Below are 23,416 nucleotides of genomic sequence, written 5' to 3'. Positions count from 1 at the left end.
CTCTATTCTAATTTGTAATCTGGCATGTTCTCAGTTTTCCTCGCAAAGCTTCCTGTTCATGTTTGAAATGAAATATCCCTATGTGGAGGAGCAGCATGCATAGCTGCTCAGTTCCGGTTCTGCTCCCTGGGTCCCTTCTCTTGTCAATTATTGGGCCTACTAATTTTCCCTTTCCCCTTTACTTATGAGTAATTGCTGTCATATCAATGACAGCTAGGTTTACGGTCTTAGGTATATTCCAAATTACAATTTTTGTTCATGAAGTGAACTGATATAGCTTTTAAATCCATAAACTCCTTTTGATATCCATTGCAAAAAGGCCATCGGCAACCAATTCTAATAGTACACTTTGGCTGTGCAAACCAAACAGATGTATCCGTTCCTGGCCTGTAACTCAGGAACAGAAAAAAATATAATACTCCAACAACAGCCACGCCCACCACATAGTCCCTCCCCCCCCTCAACCCTCCAAATCCCTCACAACAATATCCCCCGGTACTACCACTCATCTCTTCCACGCATAATTCCACCCCTCCCGACTCGGCGTCTCCGTCTGCAGCCGCCCAACCTCAATCGGCACCCCATCCGTAAACACCCCCTTCTTGATCATCGCTACTCGAAACAACCGGCCCCCATCTCCCGCCCCGGTGCGCAGCTCCTCGCACGCCGCGCGCATGCTCGCGTGCATGCGCTCGAGCTCGAGATCGCGTGCGGCGCGCCGCTTGGCCTGGTACAAGTTCCAGGCGCGGTGGATGGTCCAGTGGCGGAGGTAGCGGTCGCGGGAGAAGCGGAGGGGGCGCGGGGTGAGAGGGTGGTTGAGGAAGTAGCGGATTAGGGCTGGGAGAGAAAAAAAATTAGTGTCTTTGTCTGGGTTGGAGGAGGAATATGATTTTGTGGGGGACGGGATAAGGAGGGGTGTTGACGTACTAACTTTCTTATCCGGCTTGGTTTTTGCTCCTCGTTTTGCGAGTGCGGCGCTGGATGTAAATGAGCGGGTTGATGGTGTCGTCGATCGGGAGGAATTCTGTGCTAGGATTTCACCACATGTTTGGTTCAGGGTGGAAGGTCGGAGAGGAATTTTGAAGACATTTGCCAGGGAGGCGAGCACGGGAGATAGTTGTTGCCTCATGGTTGGGAATGGAGTATGGGCGTTGAACCGCAAGCAAAGATGATCGGGGTGGACAACGCTCTTCAGCTGAATTGAGTTGAGGCTTTGGATTTTCGATGGGAAAATGCCAAGTGATTAGGCGCGACTGTTACATAATCTCAAGTAAGTACGGCCATCGCCATGATAGGCTAGAATAGACGCGGCTTTTCATATATAAAGGGAAGACTGTCGACGAATTGATCGATCTACAGATAAAAATAATAATATCAGGCTTGCTCTCTGTCACGTACAATCGCCAATCAGAAGCGCCCGGAGCCAGTAATTAATCATATCTCTTTCAATGAGCCAAACGCCCCCAAGTAAACATGCCAACCATGCCCAAGATGCAGTTGAATTAGTAGGTTTCTCGGATATACTGGTGCCAATATCAGCACTGGTCACACTGGTAATGGAAACAACCAAAGTGCTCTCCTTTCATGGATCGACAACTCGCTTTTTAACCCGATCGTAATTTAATACTCTCCGCTTGCGGTGCGTCTGGGCCAGCTTCCATCGGCAGTAGAGCACCAGCGCATCTTTCAGCAGGACAAAGAGACATCCTCCAACAACACTTCGACCCCATTTTGTTTGAAAGAATCCCGCCCTGCCCTTTTCAAGCGACGCAGGTGCCGTCGTCCATGACTTGGGTAGTGTAAATTTCAACAAACCACCCATACCGGCAGAGATGGCAGGGAATAAAAGTGCTCCGAGAACGGTGTCGGCGATATTGCTGGTATCCTGAATTATCTCATGTTGGCGCCTCCCAAGTATTTGATTCGCTGGAGCACCTTCTTGATTCCCTTCCTGCCCCTCCACTTGTGCCCCTGCTGGTTGGTTGTCACCGCCGCGAGCAACGGCTTGTATGGCGACAGGTGGCTCATCACCGTCTCCCATACCTAGCTCCAGTTCCAAGCCAATCTCCATCAGAACCTCGCCCTCATTCTCGGCCATGTGGTCATGTACCTGATTATCCTCATTCTGGTGACCGTCTTGGCCGGCCTGTCCGTTCCCCTCACTTTCCCCTGCCCGAGGCTGAACCTCTGCTATCCATTTCCTTTCTAACTTTCCAAACGACCACTCATAGAGTAGGTTATAAAACGATTTCGCATACGGAAGCACCGCAAAGGTGACTGATGCACTAGGCGGCCACATATCCAAATCCAACGGCACCTCCCCGGGACGATGCGTAGCAAAAAATATGACCGGAATAGCAGGCAGCAAGCTCTCCGCATATCTAGTCCGCGAAAATATCAGCGTTAGGGGAATCGTGGGCAGCCCCAAATTCATCCTCGGATTCCATGGCTGGCCCGTTCCAGCCTCCAATATCCGCTTCGTCTCCTGCGTCCCAAAAATAAGATACATCGAATATACCCCATGCGCACAGCACCCAGCCCAAACAGTACCCGCCAGCGTAAACAGTACTCCGGGGAGCACCAAGCGTCCCGCAAGCCGTTCCGCCCTGCGCAGCATTTCGACAATCAAACTCCTCGGTCGAGCGATCACAATCTCCGATTTACACTGCGGGCAGTGCATCTTCGCCGACCGGCCGCTGTATCGTCTCGACTTTGGATTCTCCAAATCGGCCAGCCAATCAAGCAGGCATGCCTCGTGCGCAGACAGCGCGCAGGGGCATGGGGATCGCCATTCGGAATTCAGCGGAGTATCCTCTGTTTCGTCGGAATAGCAGATCCAGCACTTCTTCGGCTCGTTTTCGTCAGGGTGGTTGGGCGCGGAGGCGGCAATGTTACTGGATGAGGTTCCAGCGGCGTCGGTGCCATTAACCGTGTCTGGGTTCTCTGCTTCTTTGTTCGTATCGGTGATGTCTTCCACCTCGATCCCGGCAAAGGAGGTGGACTGTGCGGGACTTCGTGGGAATACGGGTTCGGAGGAGCTTTCTCGGTCTTCGGTCTCTGACGACGATGTCGCTGTGTATGAGCTTGTTTCTTGCGGGAGAGCGTTGTGTTCACTGTTCGAGTCTCGTGACGTTGTCGACCGTATTCGACCTGGTGTAGTAGACTGTGGAGGGAGAGAGGCCATTATGAGGGTTAGAAGGGAATAACAATGTCCACAGACGGAATTGATGTATCATGAGTGACCACGGCTGATGGATGCCATGTAGGAAGACAGATGATATCTGCACCATGCACCAAATCAAGAGCTCACCCCGGCTGTCGCCATGCACGATGTTTGTCTTGGGGAGCTGCAAACAAAACGTCAGAGGCAAACAAAGCACGTGACCCACGGCCAGAGCCATTTCAGCCGAGGTTGAACCAGCGCAGCAACAATTAATAGTCAAAAGCTCTTGGATGTTGACGATGATTTTGAATAGAAAAGTAAGAATTATTCAAGTGCCTATGTACAGACATGCAACCCAAGTATTATTATCACCTCTACTCCATAGCTCTGCAGAATCGGGCGTAGCTACTCAAGCCCATTTTTGAACCTCAAAAAAAATGACAGCCGGCCTTTAGAATTAACGAAATTAGAGAGCAATATCAACGCCGTGGATATCAAAATCGTGAAGAAGCGCGAAAAGAATTTTAATGCTACGGTCCTGATAGGTTCAAAGACCTCAATGACCGGTGCGCTTTTTCATCAGAGCTCTCCTCGCTTTTTCTTTGGCTAAAGATAACCATGTTAGCCATGAACCTATTAATAACGGAATAGTTTAGAATCACTTACCTTCGTCGTATACCAAAAATTCGTGCAACGCCTTTCCGGCAGGAACCATGGGAAGGACAGGTACTTTTTTATCGGTAATCACCTCCAGGAAAGCGGGCCCATCGCTCTCCAGCAGCCACTTGAGGCTCGATTCGACATCCTCTGGTTGCGCGCACCTTCTGGCTTGCACACCCATGGCTTCTGACAATTTAACGAAATCCGGATTCTTCTGGTGAGTATGGGCGAAGCGATCTTCGTAGAACAGGCTCTGCCATTGCGTGACCATGCCTTGCTCCTCGTTGTTGAGCACAAGGATCTTGACCCCAATGTTAAACTGAGCGGCGGTAGACATCTCTGTGAGGGTCATGTTGAACGAGGCATCACCATCGACGTCAACAACCAAGCAATCGGGCCGCGCCACCTTTGCGCCAATAGCGGATGGTAAGCCGTAACCCATAGTGCCAAGGCCACCAGATGTGATCATCGTGCGAGGGTGCCTCCATCGGAAATGCTGAGCCGCCCACATTTGATGTTGGCCGACGCCGGTTGTAATAATAGTGCGATCCTTCATATGAGCCGTCAGATCGCTAAGCTTCTCAATCACGTACTGGGGTTTGATAAGGCCCTCTGGGGTTTGCCTCTCGTACAAGGACAAGGGGAATCGGGCTTTCCAGTCGTTGATCTGGGCGAACCACTCTGGTCGTTCTGATACTGGCTTCAGCTGGGGAAGGAGGAGTGCAATATTATCTGCGCAGTCGCCCTCGACAGCTTCTGTGGCCTCAACAACCTTGTTGATGTTTTTGGGCATAACCTCAAAGTGGACGATACCTCCACGGCCCTCTTGAGCGGCGATCTTTGCTTGAGGGGCAAATTTAGCAATGTTGCCGGTAACGCGGTCATCAAACCGAGCGCCCACCGCCAGGATCAAATCTGCCTCTTGCATTGCCATGTTGGCATATGCTGAGCCGTGCATGCCGAGCATGTGCAGAGATTTTGGATCGAGTTCATCAAAGCCGCCAAGGCCCTGCAACGTGGTTGTCACTGGGATACAAACTTTGTCGGCCAATTGTTTTAAGAGGGCCGGACCGTCTGGGCGGGCAAGGAGACCCTGGCCGACGTAAAGCACGGGTTTCTTGGCGACATTTACCAGGTTGGCAACACGCTTCAGGGTAGCTTCCAGTTGGTTTCTGCTGACTTCGCGAGCAGCGATGGTGGCTGCACTTGGGTGTGAAGGAAGGCTGGATGCCATTGGGATCGGTTTTCTTAAAATCCCGGCCGTGACATCTTTGGGCAGGTCGACCAGAACGGGCCCAGGGCGGCCACTAGTGGCAATTTCAAACGCTTCCTTGATGCGTCTTGGGAGTTCAGCAACATTCTTAACCATCACGTTCCATTTCGTGCAGGCCCTGGAGATCCCAATGACATCCGCTTCCTGGAAAGCATCAGTGCCAATCGCGGCTGTGGGAACCTGGCCACAGAAAACGACCATTGGTGTGCCGTCTGAGAGAGCATCCTGAATTGGAGTGATCACGTTCGTGGCTCCGGGTCCAGAGGTGACCAGCACCACTCCAGGTTTGCCTGACGCTCTTGCATAACCTTGCGCCATATGGCCCGCACCTTGTTCATGACGGGGAAGGACGAAATCGAAATGTTTCGAGTTGTAGATTGCATCGAACACTGGTAAGATAGTACCACCAGGATATCCAACTGCTTCAAGTCAGCACCTGATCCCACGGCTTGTTAACATCAAAATGACTCACAGATATGCTTTACATCGAGACGCAGCATCATTTCATGAAAGATCTCGCCTCCACTCAGCCCAACAAAGCTGCAAACACGAAGAAATTTTAGTAACCAGATTGCAGCAAAGAATCACCCGAGGTAACGTACGAGTCATCCAAGCCCGGTTGTTGTCTGTTCTGAAGGGGCGATAAATCTTGTTTCGTATCCTGATTAAATGCAGGACTTGGAATTGGCCTTGTTTGTCTGTTGCAGGGAATTGAAGCATTAGCACATGAATTGCACTTGAGCGAATGCCACACGGGGATGACCGTACGATGCTGTCGCTGTTGCAGTGCTTTGCCCTCGCCTCGTAGTTTCCCCAGTTACGAGCTTTTGTGTCGATCGACGATGCGGGGAGAGTGCAGCTGCAATTGGAGTGCTTGCGAATTGTCTGGAAGTGAGATGTGACGGTTTTGACGGGATTGCGCGCAGGGCGCTCCTCGATGTAGCAGACAGCATCTTTAGGAACTTCAAGCACCAGAGTCTCTCAAGCTAAAAGCACACAAAAGAAAGACGACGAGGGAGATGGAAGCGGGCAAAAGGAGATTTAATGTCAAGGGAGAGCACAGAGCTGGGAGGTGGTATGACTCTTTCACAAGGAAGAAGCGGGCCCCTGCAATTGACTTCTTAACAACGAAATGGCCCAATTCAATAAATTCCCACAGACCCGAATATCGGCGGCCAGACTCCACGCCACAGAGTCCGATTATCGGGCATTTAGTGTCCTGTGATTGGCCAGTGTGGCAGCCACTAGCCCGCACTAGGCATAACTCGTGTTTGCCACTAGTTTTCTGACTCATTAGGCGACGGTCACGTGCTGAATTGCGGGGTGCAGTGTTTGCTTTGTTTGCATTTCGCCGGAATGGAATATCTTCGTTCCTGCGCCCGGGATTATATAATCTGGGGTCGCAGGCTTCAGGTACGGAAACTTTGCTCTTCAAGTGAACAACGCACGCCGGATCCACGGTTCATCAACAGTAGACGATGCCCCGTCGCCTTTGGTTTGCGGCCCTTTCTCTGGAAGCGAGGCATCTTCGTCGACCCCGGATGGGTCGAGGGGCAAACTCTGGAGCAATCTGGGCGGCCTGTAAAGCATTGGCGATGGGATTAGTGGAGAGTTAATAATAGATGGGCAAATTCGTGCTGAATTTGCCCTTTGGCGCTCTCAAGGAGGATTTCTTTCATCGCGTCAAGTTGCGGCAGTCGAAAGACCTGAGGTTTGTTCTGATCCGCTCACTGTGGTGTCCCGTGCAAGTGTCACCGCCAGGTTACAGCTGGCGATCGGGAGCCTCGCTTTTATATAACGAACGGCGGAACATCGGCGGTTGCGCTTGGAATCGGCTGTTCGCTGCATCGGGAAGTGGGGGAACACGGATTAGTCATCCGCAACACGGGTTATGTCATCATCCCGCAATTGTTCGTGCAAGCATCATGGGAGCATGATAATGAGGATTCATACCTTTAGACCTGCCGATTCTCGACCTGGAGCTAGCAACATGGCGGAGCTCGTGCCCCGGACACAATCCATTGCCGATGTGTATCCTGCTGACACTCCTGGGGACTTCAAGGTCGCTCCAGATCAACAAGAGAGATGGGCTGACTTGATCAAGCGGTTCAAACAGCTTCACGGCCAGCTCCCCGATTTTGTGGCAAGGAGTCCCGGAAGAGTGAACATAATTGGGGAACACATCGATTATTCGCTTTACGATGTTCTCCCAACCGCCCTGCGCGTGGATGTCTTGGTTGCCATAAGGACCGTTGAAACAGAAGGCTCCGATGGCACCGTGAAACTCGCCAACGTCAATGGCACAAAGTTCCCTGTCCGCGAGTTCATTGTGCCTGGTGGCCGTGACATTGATATAGACGCCAGCAAACCTGACTGGGCAAACTACTTCAAAGCGGGATTGCTGGTAGCACTCAAATTTCTCCGCGAGAAATCCGGCAGGAGCAGCTTCGTCCCTTTGAGCATGCAAGCCTTGGTTGACGGAACTGTGCCGCCAGGCGGCGGTGTCTCTAGCAGTGCGGCATTCGTCTGTGCCAGTGCTTTGGCCGTGGTTAAGGCCCACGGCCATGATATCTCAAAACAGGATCTATTGGATATATCGTTGGTTTCCGAACGGTCCGTTGGAGTATACTCGGGAGGGTAAGTGCTAGAGACCGGTTCGGGAAGAACTAGCCGCTTTGCTTACAATCTGCAGGATGGATCAAGCAGCATCCATCTTTTCGCGTCGTGGCTACCTACTATACGTCCACTTTTTCCCAAAGTTTCGCACTGAATATGTTCCCATCCCGAAGACGGAACCGGAAATAACATTCTTGGTGGCCCAAAGTTTTGTTACCTCCCACAAGGCGGAAACCGCTCCGAAGCACTATAATCTGAGAGTGGCTGAATGCACCCTGGCCGCACTGGTTCTAGCGAAACTTCACAGCATTGAATTGCCCAAGGATGCCAGTTCATTGGGTTACAGCTTTCGAACCTATCACCATGAGCTGATGCGAAAAGAAGGTCGTTTGCAGGATCCTCTTGAATATCAATTGGACTCGATTATTTTGGGGGTACTAGAGCTTCTCACACAAGAGCAAGGATATACGCGGGAGGAAATTGCTCAGATTCTCGGACTGACTGTCCCGGATCTCGAATCCAAGTTTCTATCCGCTTTCCCAGTCCAAGCAGAGCGGTTCCTGTTGCGCCAACGCGCACTCCATTGTTTTAAAGAAGCACGAAGAGTCTTGGACTTCAAAGCATGCCTTTCCAGAGCCGATCATCTCGATGAACACGGTGTCAATTACTTGGGACAGCTAATGAATGAATCACAGGAATCTTGTCGTACACTCTATGACTGCTCGTGCCCTGAAGTCAATGAAATGTGCGAAATTGCCCTTCGCGCCGGATCCTTTGGGAGCCGTTTAACTGGCGCTGGCTGGGGCGGATGTACTGTCCATATGATCCCACAATTGAAGGTTGACGCTGTTACGTCGGCTTTGAAGAGAGAATACTATGACAAACGATTCCCCGGCCTAAGCGAAGAAAAGTTGAAGGAGGCCATGGTGATCAGTAAACCTTCAAGTGGTTCGTTTGTGTAAGCAGTTCCTCACATTTCCAGTCTGGCTGTGTATGGGAAAGCTAACGCCTCTCTCAGAATTTCCGGCAGTGCGATTACCGATGTCATGCAAGGGGACCACAGCTGAACTTTCTAATTAAAAGATTTATAAAGATCAATATTATAATTTAATACACTATATTCAAATAGCACAAGTCTAGCCAGTCTTGTGTTTCGTTCACTGATTAGCAAGGTTACGCGAGGTAAATATTCTTCGGATGAGATCTCAGCTGCTCCGTTTCCGAATTATTATAATGACTTCGCCAAAGGAAGATCTTCAAAAGGGGAGAATATGGTATCCCCGCGTAGAGTACAATAAGCCATCGGGCCACAACCTCTCAGAGTCTCTGCCAAAATGTGAGGCTCTTAGATGTCGGTATGCACCATATACATTTAGTAAGGAAAAAAATCCCTTCTCAGGCGGTCCTTCTCTCATCGATTTGGCATGAGCTAAAGCCTCCGACAAGAGAGGGCCGCCTGTCCCTGATCTGCTGGCCCGGACGTAAAGACCTCTTCTACGTTGGCCGGGCTGCTGGCACCTACAAAATTTCCCCTCGAGCGTGATCACACGCCAGTATGGGGAAAATCAAGTTTTCTTTCCGAAAAACGAACTCAACTTCTTCATCCCAGAAGTATTCACTTTCTTCAGCTCCCGTACTCCTCGAGATTCCTTTGCTTTCTTCTTCCTCTCCTCTTCCTCTTGTTTCCGTCTTTTTTCAGCCGCCGCTTCTGCTTCTTCGTCGTCCAGGCCCCGTTTGCGGCTGAAGTTGTCGTACATGGAGCGTGAGGCGGCCGCCTCTGCGCGGAGATTGGTTAGATGTTTTAGGTGTTCGGTTAGGGTCGTGAAGTCTTTGGGGCTAGATGGAGAAGCGAGGATTTCGTCGACTCTGGTGGAGAGGTGGGGAGGGAGGTAGGAGGATTGGATATACTGCAGGGCTGTGCGTATGCGAAGAAGATGTGTTATTTGTGAGGTTTGAAACGCATTGTCGTTTTGAAGAGGCGGTTGGCTTAGCTCCGTGGCTGGCGTTGCAGTACTTGATACTGAAGTTGAGGAGGCTTCTGCGGTTGCTGTGGTTGAAACTGTAGTTGTCGACGATTGAGAGTCAAGGTCATTTTTGGATATATTCGTGGTTGACACCTCCGTAGAGGTGGTCTTTGAGCTGTCTTCCCTGCTGATGCTCAGAATTGGGAGCTCCAGCGCCCGTCGAACGAACCGCTCCTCCATTGAGGGCGGGAGTCCAGCGCCGGCCATCTTCTCAGCCTTCGCCAGTAGCTCCGTGACTAGCTTCTCCTCACTGAGTCTGAACATTGTTTCCCCTGCCTCGACCGTGTCGCATATGGCAGTCATGCGACGTTCGACTTTGGATCGAAACTCCTTGTCGAGCAGGAAACTTCGAAGATGTTTGGAGAGGTCCTCCTGAGCGTCGAGAATGTCATCAAGCGGCTGGAATAACCGACGTGATGACTTTGATGTCGTTGACGGGGCAAGAATCGGTAGTAAGAAGAATATTGCGTCTATCGGAGTCGCAACGATAACCTCTGCCGTCTTGGACGTAGAGCCATTGTGCACGGTATGATCGCCTTCGCTCCCTTCTATCCCATCCTGCATTTCACCGGGAGCCTCTGGCTGCTGTGCATCATCACCGTCATCATTGTCCGCTTCTAATCGGGATTCAACGAACAAAACGCTTCGGGGCGTCGAGGCTGGCGGCGTGAGAGCTGTCAATTCGAAAAGCCCAAGTTTTGGGCAGAAGTAGTAGCGGCCTCTGACCCCTGTTCTTGGATTCTCAAGAAGCGCAAAACGGGCATCTTTAGAAGCGTCGGAAGGCAGGATTAGAAATTTGGATTGTCCCCGTGGTTTTCCTGTATTTGAAGGTGTTACTGCGACCTCGGTGGCCGTTGCGGGCGCGGTCGCGGCGGAGGACCGGGTCCTCATGGTTTGTGGCGGATGATCTCACAATCCGATCATATGGGGAGAATGCGTCAAACAGATTCAATGGGGAATACTAGTTGTAGTCGGAGAGCATACAGACCATCGACTGTTGTGTGAGAATCGCAAAGGGCGGCCTGGAAACGCGAAACAGACGCGCTCCGTCGCGTGTTGATTTAATAATTAAACCTGCAGGGAACAAGCGCCTTCATCTCGACGCTGCATCGCTTATCTCTCTGCCTGCTCGACTGGCTTCAATTGAGAGAGGAACCTGCTCTCCGTCCAGATTTGCGTCTCTAGTTACGGCCATAATCTCTGCTGTTCACCTAACTATCGCCCGCTCCAAACGCACCTCCCACTACTCCCAATCCGGCCGCACACCCGCGATACGTTCCGGATTGAATGTTTATCAAGGACGCCATGGACGTCTGAGATATAAGAGGCTTTTGATTGCAGCGGCTAGGTCCACGAGTGAGTTTGCCCTCTCTGTCTCCCCCTCGCCCTGCCCCGCTAACTGAGAGCATAGTGGCCGAAATACCGTGGCCCCCGAAATCTCCCCACGAAGCCCTTATGAGCTCACCCGGTGGCCGGCGGAAATACCAAGAGATGCAGAGGCGGAAACACCTTAGCCGCGCGAACCTAACAAGCCCCAGCAAGAGTAGAGCGAGCCAATTGCTGGACGAGAATACCGACTACGCCGTTGACGACGAGGATGACGAGGAGACTTTGCGGTTGAAGCTGGCAGCGATCGAGGCCCGGCTGAAGTTGAAAAAGTTGAAACAGCAAAATGGTTCGACTTCAAAAGTCGCAGATGCCAGCACGGAGGGCAACGGATTTCGCGGGGGACCTGGGAAGCGATATCTTGGAGATCGGAACGAGAGAATAGATGATGCGAGAAGTGCAAATGATGTCCAAGTACCTCTATCACCTCTCAGGAAAATAGTCACACCAAAGGACCCTATATCCCCAAGACGGGTTATCTTGGGCATCGATAAGGGCCTGAAAGGCAGCGAAGTGTCGCTGAGGCGGCCGCCCGGATCCAGAGACGCTGCTAGACCAGGAAGCTCCTTCAGTACGACTAGACCTACATCTCGACTCGGCGCTGGTCCATCTACAGTCTCCCAAAGTTTCCCGTCCTACGATTCTCCCAAAATCAAGAGTTTCAGCGAACGACTTCGCGAGAGCAAGGCAGCGGACAAAGCCAAATGGGAGAAAGCGCAGAACGTTGCGCGTAATCGAAGGACCGGGTTTGAGGTGGACAAAAGGGAATTAGAGAATTTCAAGGCGGCTGCGGAGGCAACAAAGCAGCCTTCTACTTCTCTGGCGACGGAAAGATCGCAGCCCCAGCAATTCAGCCGTACCGATATTGTGCATGCCTATAATCGACCGCGCTCTCCAATACGCCGGAGTAAAACCATATCTACAGTCCATGACAGGCCTTCATCGAGAGACACTGTGACTCACGGACGAAGCAATTCGTTCACTGAAACTGGCCGACCCGAAGACGATCATGGGATGCATGACAAGAAAACTCCTGATCCTTCCAAGTTCGAACCCTACTCGGGGCTTCATCTCTCCAACCGCATCTTACCACACTCATATGTCACGCGAAAGACCGAGTCCATGAAGAGGCTGCGAATCCCCGACTTGCTGAGAACAGTCAAGGGACCAGAGTTTGAACTGCCTGACACAGATGGTGACTATGTGGTTTTTGGGGTTGTCGGTTCAAAGTCCACTCCAAGGGAGCATAAAGACAAGAAACAGGGGGCAGAAAAAGAGAAAGATCCTTATGACGACGGGCTTAACAATACAGCGAAATATATGGTGTTCACTTTGACTGACTTGAAATGGAGCATCGACCTCTTCTTGTTTGCTACGGCATTCCCAAAATATTACAAGATGTCACCAGGCACGCTGATTGCAATCCTGAATCCGGCCATCATGCCACCGCCGCCGCATAAAACCAACACAAATGCATTCAGCCTGACTGTATCGTCCTCAGATGATACAATACTAGAAATAGGCACTGCTCAGGATATCAACTTCTGCAAAGCCGTGAAGAAAGACGGCAAGGTCTGCGATTCCTGGATAGACGGCCGTAAAACTGATTTTTGCGATTTCCATGTTGAGATTCAGCTGAAGAAAACAACCGCACAGAGAATGGAAGTCAACAACGGTCCCGGATTTGGTCGAGGCCCTAGATCCGGGCGGTTTGGAAACCGAGGCGGGCATGGCCGTGGCGGACAAGAAAACGGCCTCAGAAATGAAGGCGCCGCCTATGATCGGGGCTCAGGGTCAACGTACTATGTCACGCCTCCGGTGCCAGGGATTCATCGTTCAGCTGCGGGCATGATAGATGCGGATAACCCCTTCAGCGGCAACGGAGATTTTTTCCATCGACGCGGTGAGAGTCAGGGTGATCGACTGCGCAAAAGGCTCGCCGATCAGGAAAAAGAACGTAATATCGCGAGGCGACTCGGCGAGTTTAAAAGCGTTGGCTCGGAATATCTTCGTATCCAGCACGGCGAAGCTGCCCAAGATCCTTCTCAGCCGTCAACTTCCGGCGCTCCCGCTTCACAGCAGCGCAGGCCCGATGAGCCCCCGTCGGCTCGTGTCGTATTGGGATTGGACAAACTATCCAAAAACGCGAGCAATGTGCGACTGGGTCGGATTAAGAAGCGGGATTTTGATACTAGCACTGGCTCCGGGAACAACAATGGGCGGTCCTCACCGGTAAAAAAGACAAGGTTCATTACTGCAAAGGGGATTCGGGAGGCTGGTAGGGAAAGCCTAGGGACAAATCCGGGCGCTTGCTCGGATGATGACCTGGATATTGTGGGATAGTCCTCAATTTTTTTTTATCTCCTTTTCGTTGTATATACATACGACTTTCAGGCGCGCTAGTTCTTCCGGGCGAGCAGTTTGGCATTGACGCGGTATTCTTGGGAGTGGAATGAAGGCTCTGGTGCATATTTGGCAGGTTTTGATACAAATTGTCCTTTCGACTAATGATGATGACGATGCATGAAGGATCGGACTTTGTAAGAGTTCGGGAAATCGCTCTTTTCTTGTTGATGTCTTATTATTGCTACAATTCTGGCTCTTGAGTTTTATGGATAGGCCCATATTGAGCACAGTGATACAACCAAATCTAACTTACTAGCCTACGTTAGAGCAAAAAAAAGTACCGCATAATTTGATAAGCTTCTTATTGTTCAGGTTCGACCTAATGTCTCCTGCCATACCTAAGTCTTTGTATCAAATCGATTTACCTAACGCCGGAAGAAAAGGATACCTAAGTTTTGGGGTAACGGGAAGCAACCAACCGATTTAACCACTGCACTCGCCTGCTTGATGCCCCGATGTTCCGTTGAACCATTTATTAAACCCGAGTGTAAAACAGAAAGAAAAGCAAAACGCGCAAGCGGCCAAGGAGATCTCATAAACAAGAACACTCATGGCGAGAGTCCAGGTTTAAGAGTACATGTCAAAAAAGAGGAAAAATGAAACTGATAGGGATGTCAATGAATTTATCTGCCATACGAACGTTGCGGAGCAAGAAATGCTGGTAAGTTATGTAGGAAAAGTAGGAAAACCATAGGTCATTATCATCATTGCATGGAAAGGAAAACGGGAAACGAAACGATCTGGGAGATTGGGAAACCGATTCTTCATAAAAAATATAGAGTGAGAGCTATGGTCGAGGTAGAATAGTCTCGCTCTGGAGAAACGGCGCTACGGATCGCAGTTTGAAAATTCGGTGTGGGCCATGTGGACTAACTTCTCACTCGGATTGATGAATCTTCTTGCGCTGGGGTTGGTTGTTGCGGTCCATGGAGCTGGAAGTCCGTTTTTTCCCTTTGGCTGCTGGAGAAGACTTGGATTTGATGCGGGTCCAACGATCAAAAGGGCTGGACCTATTTCCGCTTCGGTTGCCTGAATTGTCTGGGGTCATTTCAGGTTCTAATTTCTTGGTTTGAGAACGGAGGGATCGGCCTGAAGCGAGAGGTGTAGAAGGTATTGCAAGTTGGGTCGCCTTTGACGGGGCTGTAGGAGTTCTAATCGCGTCAGGAGGAGCGTCCTCTTCCGTTTCTGCTCTTCTTGTCTGTCTTGCGGTCTCCTTGGCTTTGGTTTTCGCTTCACGAGCACGCAACTGCTCCGCTGTAGGGAATAAAACTCGCGGTCTGATAGATGAGCGAGTCAAAGGACGGGTGTAGGTGCCAGAAGCGCCATCCATGGAGCCCAAAAGACCGAGGTCTTCGTTATCGTCAGCCTCGTCAATGTGCTCAGGACTGAATTTGCGAAAGATTTTCTTTCCCCGGCTGTTGAGATGCGATTAGAGACTACCCATATAGGAGTCAACGAGTAACTTACAAGACATAAAGCACACCGTCATCGCGTTTAACCATGTCATCCACCGCCGAGTCGCGCTCATTGTCATCATCTTTGCTGACCTTTCTCCTCTTGGCTTTCCCAGGTTCATCGTTTTTGGGAGTATTGGTTTCTCCTGGACGACTAATGAAAGGATTATCGACCGAAGGATTTAGAGTAGGGATACGATCCCTAACATCCGTGTAGATATCAATCGAGCCCGAGTTCTGTTGTGGATCAGAATGAAAGCTCTCCAGAGAAAATCCGTTGAATTTCCCGCCTCTGGAGCGTTTTTGAGAGGGTTGCTCAGAGTCCATGACTTGGGTAGAATCGGCGAATAAGGTACGCGCAACGGGCCCCGGATTGGGAACCCTCTTTTTGCGGGGGGTCTTAGCTGGGGTTGGAAGCATTCCTGCAGTCATGGTGACCGAATGGTTTGTTCCTTCAGAAGAAATGTTGGAGGATGGAAGCGAAGGAAAGCCACTTGTAATGTCACTAGCGTGATTTTTAGCGCGAGGTGAGAGTAAGTTGTGTTGTTTATCGGAATTGCTTGAGGGCGATTTCTTAGGTGAGTTGGGCGTGGACAAAGAGTCGTCTGAATCACAATCTAGGGTGTGGGGGTTTCCGTCCAAAGCTTAGATATTGTCAGAAAGTGAGGTTTTGACAAAAAAGGGTGCTTTCGTCGAAACTTTCTCACTTACCAGCATCAGATTTCTCGTCTGAATGAAGATCTAAACCAAAAGTATCCGAATCTTGGGCTGAATTGTCTGTATCATTCTGGGTTGCTAAACGCTTTGATCGACGGGGTGAGCCGGAATAAGGGGAGTATGTATCATATCCAGCACCATGGAGCGGAGCGGATGGCGTTTGAAGCCTCCCTCTTGGGGGAGGAGTGGTAGTCATTTTGGCAGTGGGTAGGTGGTTCCTGGATGTGGAAATATGGGACGAATATATAAGGGTGCTGTGACTGCTATGTAGTATTGTGTTAGCTTAGAATAAAGCCAGTTGTCATCATGTTGAAGTACTTACCAGTTCAAATTTTGGAAATCTAGAGGATGTAATATAAAGATGGAAATGTTGGTGGTGAAGGAAGCTTTATAGCGGGCATGCCAGAGACAAAATGTTCACCAGCTGCTCTTGACGACTCAGCGAACGACTCAGCAACGACTAAGCGCCAACTGGATGACGACTCAGCGAGAGTTCATGAACCAGATGGTTCAATATACATCCAGCACCAACGAACTGAGCTTCCAGGCACCAAGACAAGCAGGCAACCAAATGTTCAGACGACTGCCACTTCACTATCAACAAACGGAATCCAAGCAACTGCCTGCCAATTAGAACAGGATATAAACCACCTCTATCTGCAGATAAACGACGGTTCTCGGTACTCAAATAATCGGGGAGTGCAGGCGTATCCAGTTGGGGTCACAGGCTGGGACAAAAGTTTCGTGACATAGGCAAGCTTCCAAGAAAGGCCCAAGCGTCAACAATAGGTCAATGGCTCTTTTGTGTAGAATCGTCCAACAGTGTATTCGTGTCTGGGATAACAACGAGTCTCAGTGCCAATTTCGACGCGACGTCGGTTGACTTGAAGTCGTGAGGTTACCAGCCACAGTTTAGGCCCAACACGGCTAGTCCAGGTGAACCAGCCACTTTCCAGCCAATCGGCAATTTCGTCACCACAAGATTGATTGAGCGCGGCAGCACTGAGATATACAGGATACGGCTGATTCCTTGCATTATATTGAGAAGCGCTATTATTTTGCTACCAGTTGCTGATGTCCAACTATGACCGTTCCTACCGATGACATGGAGAAGCTGCACCTCGAAGAAAGCTCCGAGGGGGATTTCTGGAATATGTCCTCGAAACAGCGTCCAAAGCACAGCTCCGGAAAATTCGCGGAAGATGCTTCTTCGAACCAAGGTATCCCGTCCTCTGAAGAAAGAGAGGTCGCTCTACGCGCCGAATTGCAAATGCTTCGCAACATCAACAACGTGATTGAAGGCACCATCGACAGTTTAGAACGTGCCAAAGATAATATGGGGGTAACTAATACTATGGACACATTTCTGTTGACACTCGCTCACCTATCGCGTCATAGAATGTCTCCCGTACCGTTGATTCAGCTTCCACCCTTCTCGATACGTGGACGCGAGTCCTTTCGCAGACAGAACATAACCAGAGACTGATCCTGAACCCTTCTTGGCAAGGCGCAACGCAGGACATCGCGAAGATGGAGAACGAGGCTGCATTAAAACAGCAGGCGGCCGAACGACGCGAATTGGAACAGCAGCAACGAAAGGAAGCCTTGGCTCGAAAGGCCGCAGAGGAGGAACGTAAGAAGGCAGAAGCAGCAGCTGCAACGTCTCGAGGGCTACGGGGAGCATCCTCAAGAGGGAGGACACGGGTTGCGGGACGCAACCCATCTATTTCCAGCACCGCGCAGACGGGGCAAACTAGTTTACGAAATCAAAGTAGAGGCACTGCAGGTAGGGGAACCACTGGTTTGAGGAGGCCTTCATCAACTACATCTAGAGGATCAAGCGTCGCAAATAGTCGAGGACGGCTCCGTGGGACTTGAGTCCCAAGCGGTTCATGGTTATGAGTTTATGGAGTCCCGATTTTTAAGATACCCCTTTCAGTACCTGGCTGTCATGATAGAATAGAAATGCTCTTAAAGGTTCATGATCTTCCGCGCTCATCCTATATCTAACTATCAGACAAAATGTAGACGCGGCGCCAAGCTCGGTCCGCGCTTCAGGTCCGCCAAACGCAGATCATAACACCCATATCACCATACTCCCTACTCCGCCAGGAGTTCTTCGTATCTCGCTACTATCGTCCATGGGCAGATAATTCACGGAACCCACATATTAATCCTCATCGAACAATGAACTTCGCACCCTACCAGGACGAATCTCCAGACGTCGAGCGCGCACTCTCACCGTCCATCGACGCGAATCGGACCAAATCCCCCCGATCCTCACCCCCGGCACCCAACGTCCCCTCCAACCTTCCGTCTCCTAGTGTCTTTGCCGGCCAGGGAAGAAACAGTTTAGAGAATAATGCGAATACGGGATTTGGCCATGAGCGATATGTCGAGGGCGGGCGCGCGGACGTGAGCGCGTTCGAGACCAGTCTACCGATACCATTACATATTGAGGCGATGCTTGCGTATCTGCTGCTACCGCCTGCGGGCGGGGTGTTTTTACTGCTGGTAGAACATAAGAGTGACTATGTACGGTATGTGAAGACGCAGCCCAAGGGCGATGGGGGATGTCGCTTACAACATGCTACTCACATCCCCCCCCTTGGGTCCCCGTATTAGCTTCGATACATTATTCTAATAAGAGTGCGATTTAAAAGATTCCACGCCTGGCAGTCTAGCATGCTGTTTACCGCTCTATTTGTACGGTTTTTCTCTCCTCCAACGAGATGTTCCGGGGAACTTCATCTAACTATCCCGCTCTAATCACAGATCATCCATATGCTCTTCGCCTGGACGAGCATCTTCTCATGGCTCCTTTTCGTCGTGGACCTTTGCCTAATCGCCTTTCTCGCCTCACACGCCTATCGCGATGGTATGCTCCCACATAATATTCGCCCCAAGTATCCCGGCCCATTCGCTAATTAGCTGCAGTTGACACGCTTGAACACTTCGAAGTACCTTTTTTCGGTCGTCTAGCCAATTCCTTTGTCGATGATGAATGAAATGATTTTTCCCCTAATATGTCCCTTCCTGAGCATTAACGCTATAGTTTTTCCTGCACATATATACACTATGACGGCGTTATCTTTTCATAAGGTTGGCCAATGGTTTTGTGTACATGTTTTGTCTATATCATTTCATTTTGTGGCGCAAAGCACCATCTGGAGCGGCTGTATGGTTTTAATCCAACTGAGACTTTACATCTTATTAATCTGTACACCTTCTTCTCAAAATCCCAGCCAATTCCCCATCCCGTTATTCCTATTTTCAAATGTCGCTTTCCTATGTCTTCGGGCATTATTACTTCATTCAATAGGGCTACCTCCTCAAAAGAGCAAGTATCCACAACCTTCCTGGTTCCAAGGAATATTATTTCAATTAAGCGACTAAGAACTAAGGACATTAATAACATATGCAAGACGCTCAGCATTTTAACAAAGGGAATAAATCATGTCCGAGAATGACGAAAATGCTCAGCATAAGGTGTATCAAAAAGAAATTCGAAGATCATGAGTGAATAAAAAGGATGCCAACAACAAACATAAAAGGGGATAACCAGCGAAAGGCATGGGGCAAGCGAAAGCAAAACAAGTTAGAGAGAAAGCAATGGAGCCTATCGAAATAGACAATACTCGAGCGAATGCAATGGCTCCGTTCAGGGTACAAGTAGATGTCGTCAAACGGTCCAAAACGTCAGGGAATCATATCTATACATCCAAATTGCGGAGACTCATCAACGTCATGGACATTATTTAGCAGCGTTGCAAGTAATTGCTAGGTACGAGGCCAGGATGGGTAGGGCTCCCCGTAATTTCTGCCTCCCACCATCCATCATCTTGATGGCGGAGCACAGCGAGAATATCTCCCTTTGTGAAGCCCAATTCCTCGGGAATTGCGGCCGTATAACTATACATTGCTCGTGCTAAGACGAAAACTGTTAGTTCAAAGGAGAACTATCCCGTAATTTTTGACTTACCAAAATGTAAAATTGGACGGCCGTCTCGACTTAACGGTCTTCCATCTGGTGCAGCTACGCTCCTGCTTCTGCTACGATATGGCTGAACACTAGTTCCCACATCTGAAGCCGAACCATAATACATACTCATCGGACGTTGCGTATTGTCCACATGGCTATATGACCGTGAATGACCCCCATATTCACCCCCCATTTGGCCGCCGGTATGCATTTCCATTTGGTTGGTCGACAGCTGAAGCTCCATTCCGCTTGAGCTTGCAGGGCGCTCTGGTCTTATAAATTGTGGCTGTGGCGATACAGCTCGATGTAAGACACTTGGGGATGCGCGAGGGGCTGGGCTGGGGGATGCGCGTTGGGGATACTGTTGTGAGTAAGAGGGTTCAGCAACGGGCTTTGTAGGTGTGGTAGCAGGGGATTGTCGATATCTGCTGTTCATACTACTCGACTGATACGAGTTTGAGGAAGGTTTATTGATACTGTATTGGGATTGACGGCGTTCAGTATTGACGACTGGCTGAGGACTAGCACTTCGCCTTGGTGCAGGAGACACAGCGCGGGAAACTGATTGTCCTTGAGAAGTGGGTTGACTTGGTGCCGCGCTTCTTTGCGACCGAGTAGAGCTGCTGAACAAGTTCTGTGTTTGCCCAACATATTTCTGTGTTGTCTTCTGCATCTGAGCCGAGGTGAATGCCGGTCGCGGTGGATCTAGGCGCTTGATGGGGGCTGTATCACTGTATGACGGCGGGGGTGTACCCCGTTTTGCAGCAGCCTTGTTTCTGTCCTGTATAGGAGCGAGAGGCTGACTGGATGCAGCAGAAGGGGGAGCTGGGGTTGATATTCCATGATATCGATCGGCCGAAACCCGGACAGATGACTGCTTTCCGACTCCTTTGAGTTCGGCGAGGGCCTGGGCAATGGGGTCCAGGTCATTCTCCTTGTTGCCAGCGGCTTGAGGTCCTCGTCGTGCTGTGGCTTCTGGCGATGCTACATCAAAAACATTGTTGCCGACATTGAGCTGAAAGTTTGCTCTGGGGTCAATCAACTCTGGGCTTCGAGTACGACGTTCAGGCTCAAAAGTTGGCTGTCTCTGGTATATCTGGCTAGCAGTTTTCGACTGTTTTGGAGCAGCCCATGTATTGCGGTTTGTTGACGGGGGGGTGGCCTGCTGAGAATTCTGGCGTTCTTTTTCATGCTTGCTCTTTCTCCGGAACGGACTATTGCTAAAGAACGTACTGCGTTTCTTCTGAACTGGCTGCTTCATGTTAGCCATGCCAGGCATTGGGACGCCATTGGTAGGTTTCGTCGGAGACTGCTTCCCGCTAGGGGGTTCAATGCTAGAGAATGACGTAGGATTTGAAAGTTCACTATATGAGTGTGAATCTCGGCTTGAGGGGCGGTTTACACTGATGGTAGATCCTCGCTCTGACGGGGGCCCTGTTCGGCAGAACATCGTCATGCCATCTGTAGGATACTCATTGTGGGGGACGTTTGGAATGTCTCCATGTTGGCTTGGCTCATAATTTGGAGGAAGATTACCTCCACGCCTCGTATCCGTGAGTAGGCTTTGTTCGAACGCTTGGACTTGTTGATGAGCTTGCTGTGTTGACTCCGGTTGCATTTGATGCATTGACTGTACTGGCTGTGTTGGCTGTGGAGTTTGAACGGGTTGTATAGGCTGCACAGGCTGTACTGGCTGTACTTTCTGCGGAGGCTCTACCGTCTGCACGGGCTGCGGAGGCTGGGCTGGCTTCACAGACTTCTGTGGAGTTACGGTTGCTTCGCGACTTGCGGGTGTACCAGGATCACCGTGGCCCATCCTCCTTGCAAGTTCAGAGTCCGGGTCGTGGTGAGATTCGTAAGTAGAAGGCTGTGGCGAAGCGCTTCTGAAGGCAGGATTGATCGTGCGCTGGAATTGGGCCACAGAATAACTCTCTTCTTCAGATGTCTCTGAGCTTGTGTCGTTGAGATCGCCCCGACAAAAGTTTATGTATTTTGGAGGGTCAGGTATTTCTTGACCGGTGCCCCTCTCCTTAATGAATAAGCTGATATCTTTTTCGACCTCGCAGCCTTCCAGGGAAACTCGAATTTTTTCGCAGGACTAAAGCCGTTAGTAGTAGTCCACTAATGCTTGGGGTGAGAGCCCTACTGCATCATCACTAACACAAGCAGTAGAAGCGACATTCGCATAGGTCCAGAGACTACTCTTGGTAAAGTCCAATCGCTCCTCTTCTAGGTCTTGAAATTTCTGTCGTACTTGTTAGTGGAAAATGTTAAAATTGCGAAAGGTAACTCACATCACAAGCAGCTTTCCATTCCTTGTTCCATCTCCCTGTGGTCTCTTCTAAGACCTTCACAGCGGCTTCGTATTCGCTACTATTTGAGGCCAATTGAATCTGAGTCTTTTCAAGTTTAGCCTTGTTTTTCCGTTCTTCTTGACCCATTACCATATGCCCTTGAGCTAGATATCCTTTAATACGAAGGCAGTCCTGCTCATATCGATCTCTTGACTACTTGACTGTCAGTGCACTTGCTTTAGAAAATCGGCATAAACCAGTTGGCATACTTTATTGACAGCATGGAGCTGGTGTATTTTAGTTTTCAGCAACTTCTCAATGCCATACTGAACGATTTTCCTTCTTTCCTTCATACCTCCTGCAAACGCAGCGAGTGGTTCCTCCAATTCGCTTTTCATTTGCGATGCAATCGCACTATGTGTCTTCCCAATTGCCTCCGTCTCTCCTCTCACAGTGTCTAACGAGGCCCGAAGAGTCCCCGACTCGTAAGAGCCTAGCGGCTTCCGGCATAGTGCTAGCAACTTTCTCGCATATTCGTCTTCGATAGCGGCGCGCGCTGAAGGTATTCGGTGTCAGTGATGCCTCAATTGAAATCCCAAAAGCGCACATACTGCTATAGAAGGACTTTAGTTCATCGCAAGTTATTTTTGAGTTGTGCATGCGCTCCAGCATGGGTCCCACGCAGGCCTATTACAACGTTGATTTGGGTCATCGTACTGACAAATCTTAGGGGATGGTGCCTGAAACTCATGAAATATCCTTCAGTAGCTCTGAGCAACTTCGAGAATTTTTCAAGACTCCAGAGTTCACAGTCGAGGTCATGCAAAAACTCAAAGATCAATATGAGGTTGCCGTAGCGGTCGATACAGCCGGAGAGCCGGCTCTAGGAACTGATTCTCCCGCCCAAGAGGATAGACTCGTTCTTGGCTATACACGGAACAACGCCGGTGGATTGAAGGACGCCATCGATTTTCTTGTTTCCCGTCTCGTCTCTCACGGACTTGATGCTACGACCGTGAAGGGATCAATTCCCCGTCCCAAGTCAGATTCCTTTGAAGAGTCTTTGCCTTTCTTTGACTCAAAATTGTTACAACACGCCCCTGCTCCTCTTGTTACCGACTCACCCACTCGCCCCAACTTCCCCGACGATGCCAGTGATAGAGGTTCGATTTTTGAGCGCCTCCGTAAGCCTGGTAGTATTTCTTCTTTTTCGTCGTTTATCGGTCGCAAGAACCATTCTGGTTCTCCTGGCTCGCTTTTCAAGCATGCATCCAGTAATGCTTCTAAAGCATCCCTCGTTTCTATGGAGTCGCGTGATAGCGGTTATCGTAATCCTTGGAATGATTCCGGCGTAAATCTTCCAGAGGAGGACATCTTTAACTCTAGCAATGGGTGGCCATCTCGTTTTGATAGTGCATTTCCCTTTGGTACCGGTACCGCG

At 50.1% G+C, this 23,416-nt stretch overlaps 9 protein-coding genes across 9 annotated transcripts; 3 read left to right on the top strand and 6 right to left on the bottom strand.

Annotated features, from left to right (window-relative positions):
- Positions 1-505: 505 nt before the first annotated feature.
- Positions 506-1,129, bottom strand: UREG_07365 (uncharacterized protein; the record flags this gene model as incomplete). Its single annotated transcript, XM_002582546.1, has 2 exons — positions 506-837; positions 928-1,129. 2 exons carry the CDS (start codon positions 1,127-1,129, stop codon positions 506-508), a joined length of 534 nt encoding a protein of 177 aa, XP_002582592.1.
- Positions 1,130-1,582: 453 nt separating this feature from the next.
- Positions 1,583-3,184, bottom strand: UREG_07364 (uncharacterized protein; the record flags this gene model as incomplete). Its single annotated transcript, XM_002582545.1, has 1 exon — positions 1,583-3,184. One exon carries the CDS (start codon positions 3,182-3,184, stop codon positions 1,583-1,585), a length of 1,602 nt encoding a protein of 533 aa, XP_002582591.1.
- A 535-nt stretch (positions 3,185-3,719) lies between these two features.
- UREG_07363 (acetolactate synthase) lies at positions 3,720-6,049 on the bottom strand (the record flags this gene model as incomplete). The annotated part of the gene is made up of 5 exons (XM_002582544.1): positions 3,720-3,769; positions 3,830-5,485; positions 5,569-5,636; positions 5,699-5,794; positions 5,865-6,049. 5 exons carry the CDS (start codon positions 6,047-6,049, stop codon positions 3,720-3,722), a joined length of 2,055 nt encoding a protein of 684 aa, XP_002582590.1.
- A 1,037-nt stretch (positions 6,050-7,086) lies between these two features.
- UREG_07362 (galactokinase) lies at positions 7,087-8,779 on the top strand (the record flags this gene model as incomplete). Its single annotated transcript, XM_002582543.1, has 3 exons — positions 7,087-7,733; positions 7,789-8,670; positions 8,731-8,779. 3 exons carry the CDS (start codon positions 7,087-7,089, stop codon positions 8,777-8,779), a joined length of 1,578 nt encoding a protein of 525 aa, XP_002582589.1.
- A 498-nt stretch (positions 8,780-9,277) lies between these two features.
- Positions 9,278-10,627, bottom strand: UREG_07361 (uncharacterized protein; the record flags this gene model as incomplete). The annotated part of the gene is made up of 1 exon (XM_002582542.1): positions 9,278-10,627. One exon carries the CDS (start codon positions 10,625-10,627, stop codon positions 9,278-9,280), a length of 1,350 nt encoding a protein of 449 aa, XP_002582588.1.
- Positions 10,628-11,191: 564 nt separating this feature from the next.
- On the top strand, positions 11,192-13,465 carry UREG_07360 (uncharacterized protein; the record flags this gene model as incomplete). The annotated part of the gene is made up of 1 exon (XM_002582541.1): positions 11,192-13,465. The coding sequence occupies one exon, from the start codon at positions 11,192-11,194 to the stop codon at positions 13,463-13,465; it is 2,274 nt and encodes a 757-aa protein (XP_002582587.1).
- Positions 13,466-14,405: 940 nt separating this feature from the next.
- UREG_07359 (uncharacterized protein) lies at positions 14,406-15,895 on the bottom strand (the record flags this gene model as incomplete). Its single annotated transcript, XM_002582540.1, has 3 exons — positions 14,406-14,943; positions 14,996-15,626; positions 15,694-15,895. 3 exons carry the CDS (start codon positions 15,893-15,895, stop codon positions 14,406-14,408), a joined length of 1,371 nt encoding a protein of 456 aa, XP_002582586.1.
- An 888-nt stretch (positions 15,896-16,783) lies between these two features.
- On the top strand, positions 16,784-17,852 carry UREG_07358 (uncharacterized protein; the record flags this gene model as incomplete). The annotated part of the gene is made up of 3 exons (XM_002582539.1): positions 16,784-17,041; positions 17,098-17,485; positions 17,728-17,852. 3 exons carry the CDS (start codon positions 16,784-16,786, stop codon positions 17,850-17,852), a joined length of 771 nt encoding a protein of 256 aa, XP_002582585.1.
- A 1,605-nt stretch (positions 17,853-19,457) lies between these two features.
- Positions 19,458-23,212, bottom strand: UREG_07357 (uncharacterized protein; the record flags this gene model as incomplete). Its single annotated transcript, XM_002582538.1, has 7 exons — positions 19,458-19,627; positions 19,682-21,779; positions 21,843-21,926; positions 21,976-22,188; positions 22,245-22,531; positions 22,909-22,982; positions 23,100-23,212. 7 exons carry the CDS (start codon positions 23,210-23,212, stop codon positions 19,458-19,460), a joined length of 3,039 nt encoding a protein of 1,012 aa, XP_002582584.1.
- Between the last annotated feature and the right edge of the window lie 204 nt (positions 23,213-23,416).

This window comes from Uncinocarpus reesii, genomic scaffold (genome assembly GCF_000003515.1).
Source record: "Uncinocarpus reesii 1704 scaffold_5 genomic scaffold, whole genome shotgun sequence".
Lineage (NCBI taxonomy): Eukaryota > Fungi > Ascomycota > Eurotiomycetes > Onygenales > Onygenaceae > Uncinocarpus > Uncinocarpus reesii.
The sequence above is the reverse complement of the archived record's forward strand: the minus strand, read 5'-3'. Positions and strand labels throughout refer to the sequence as shown.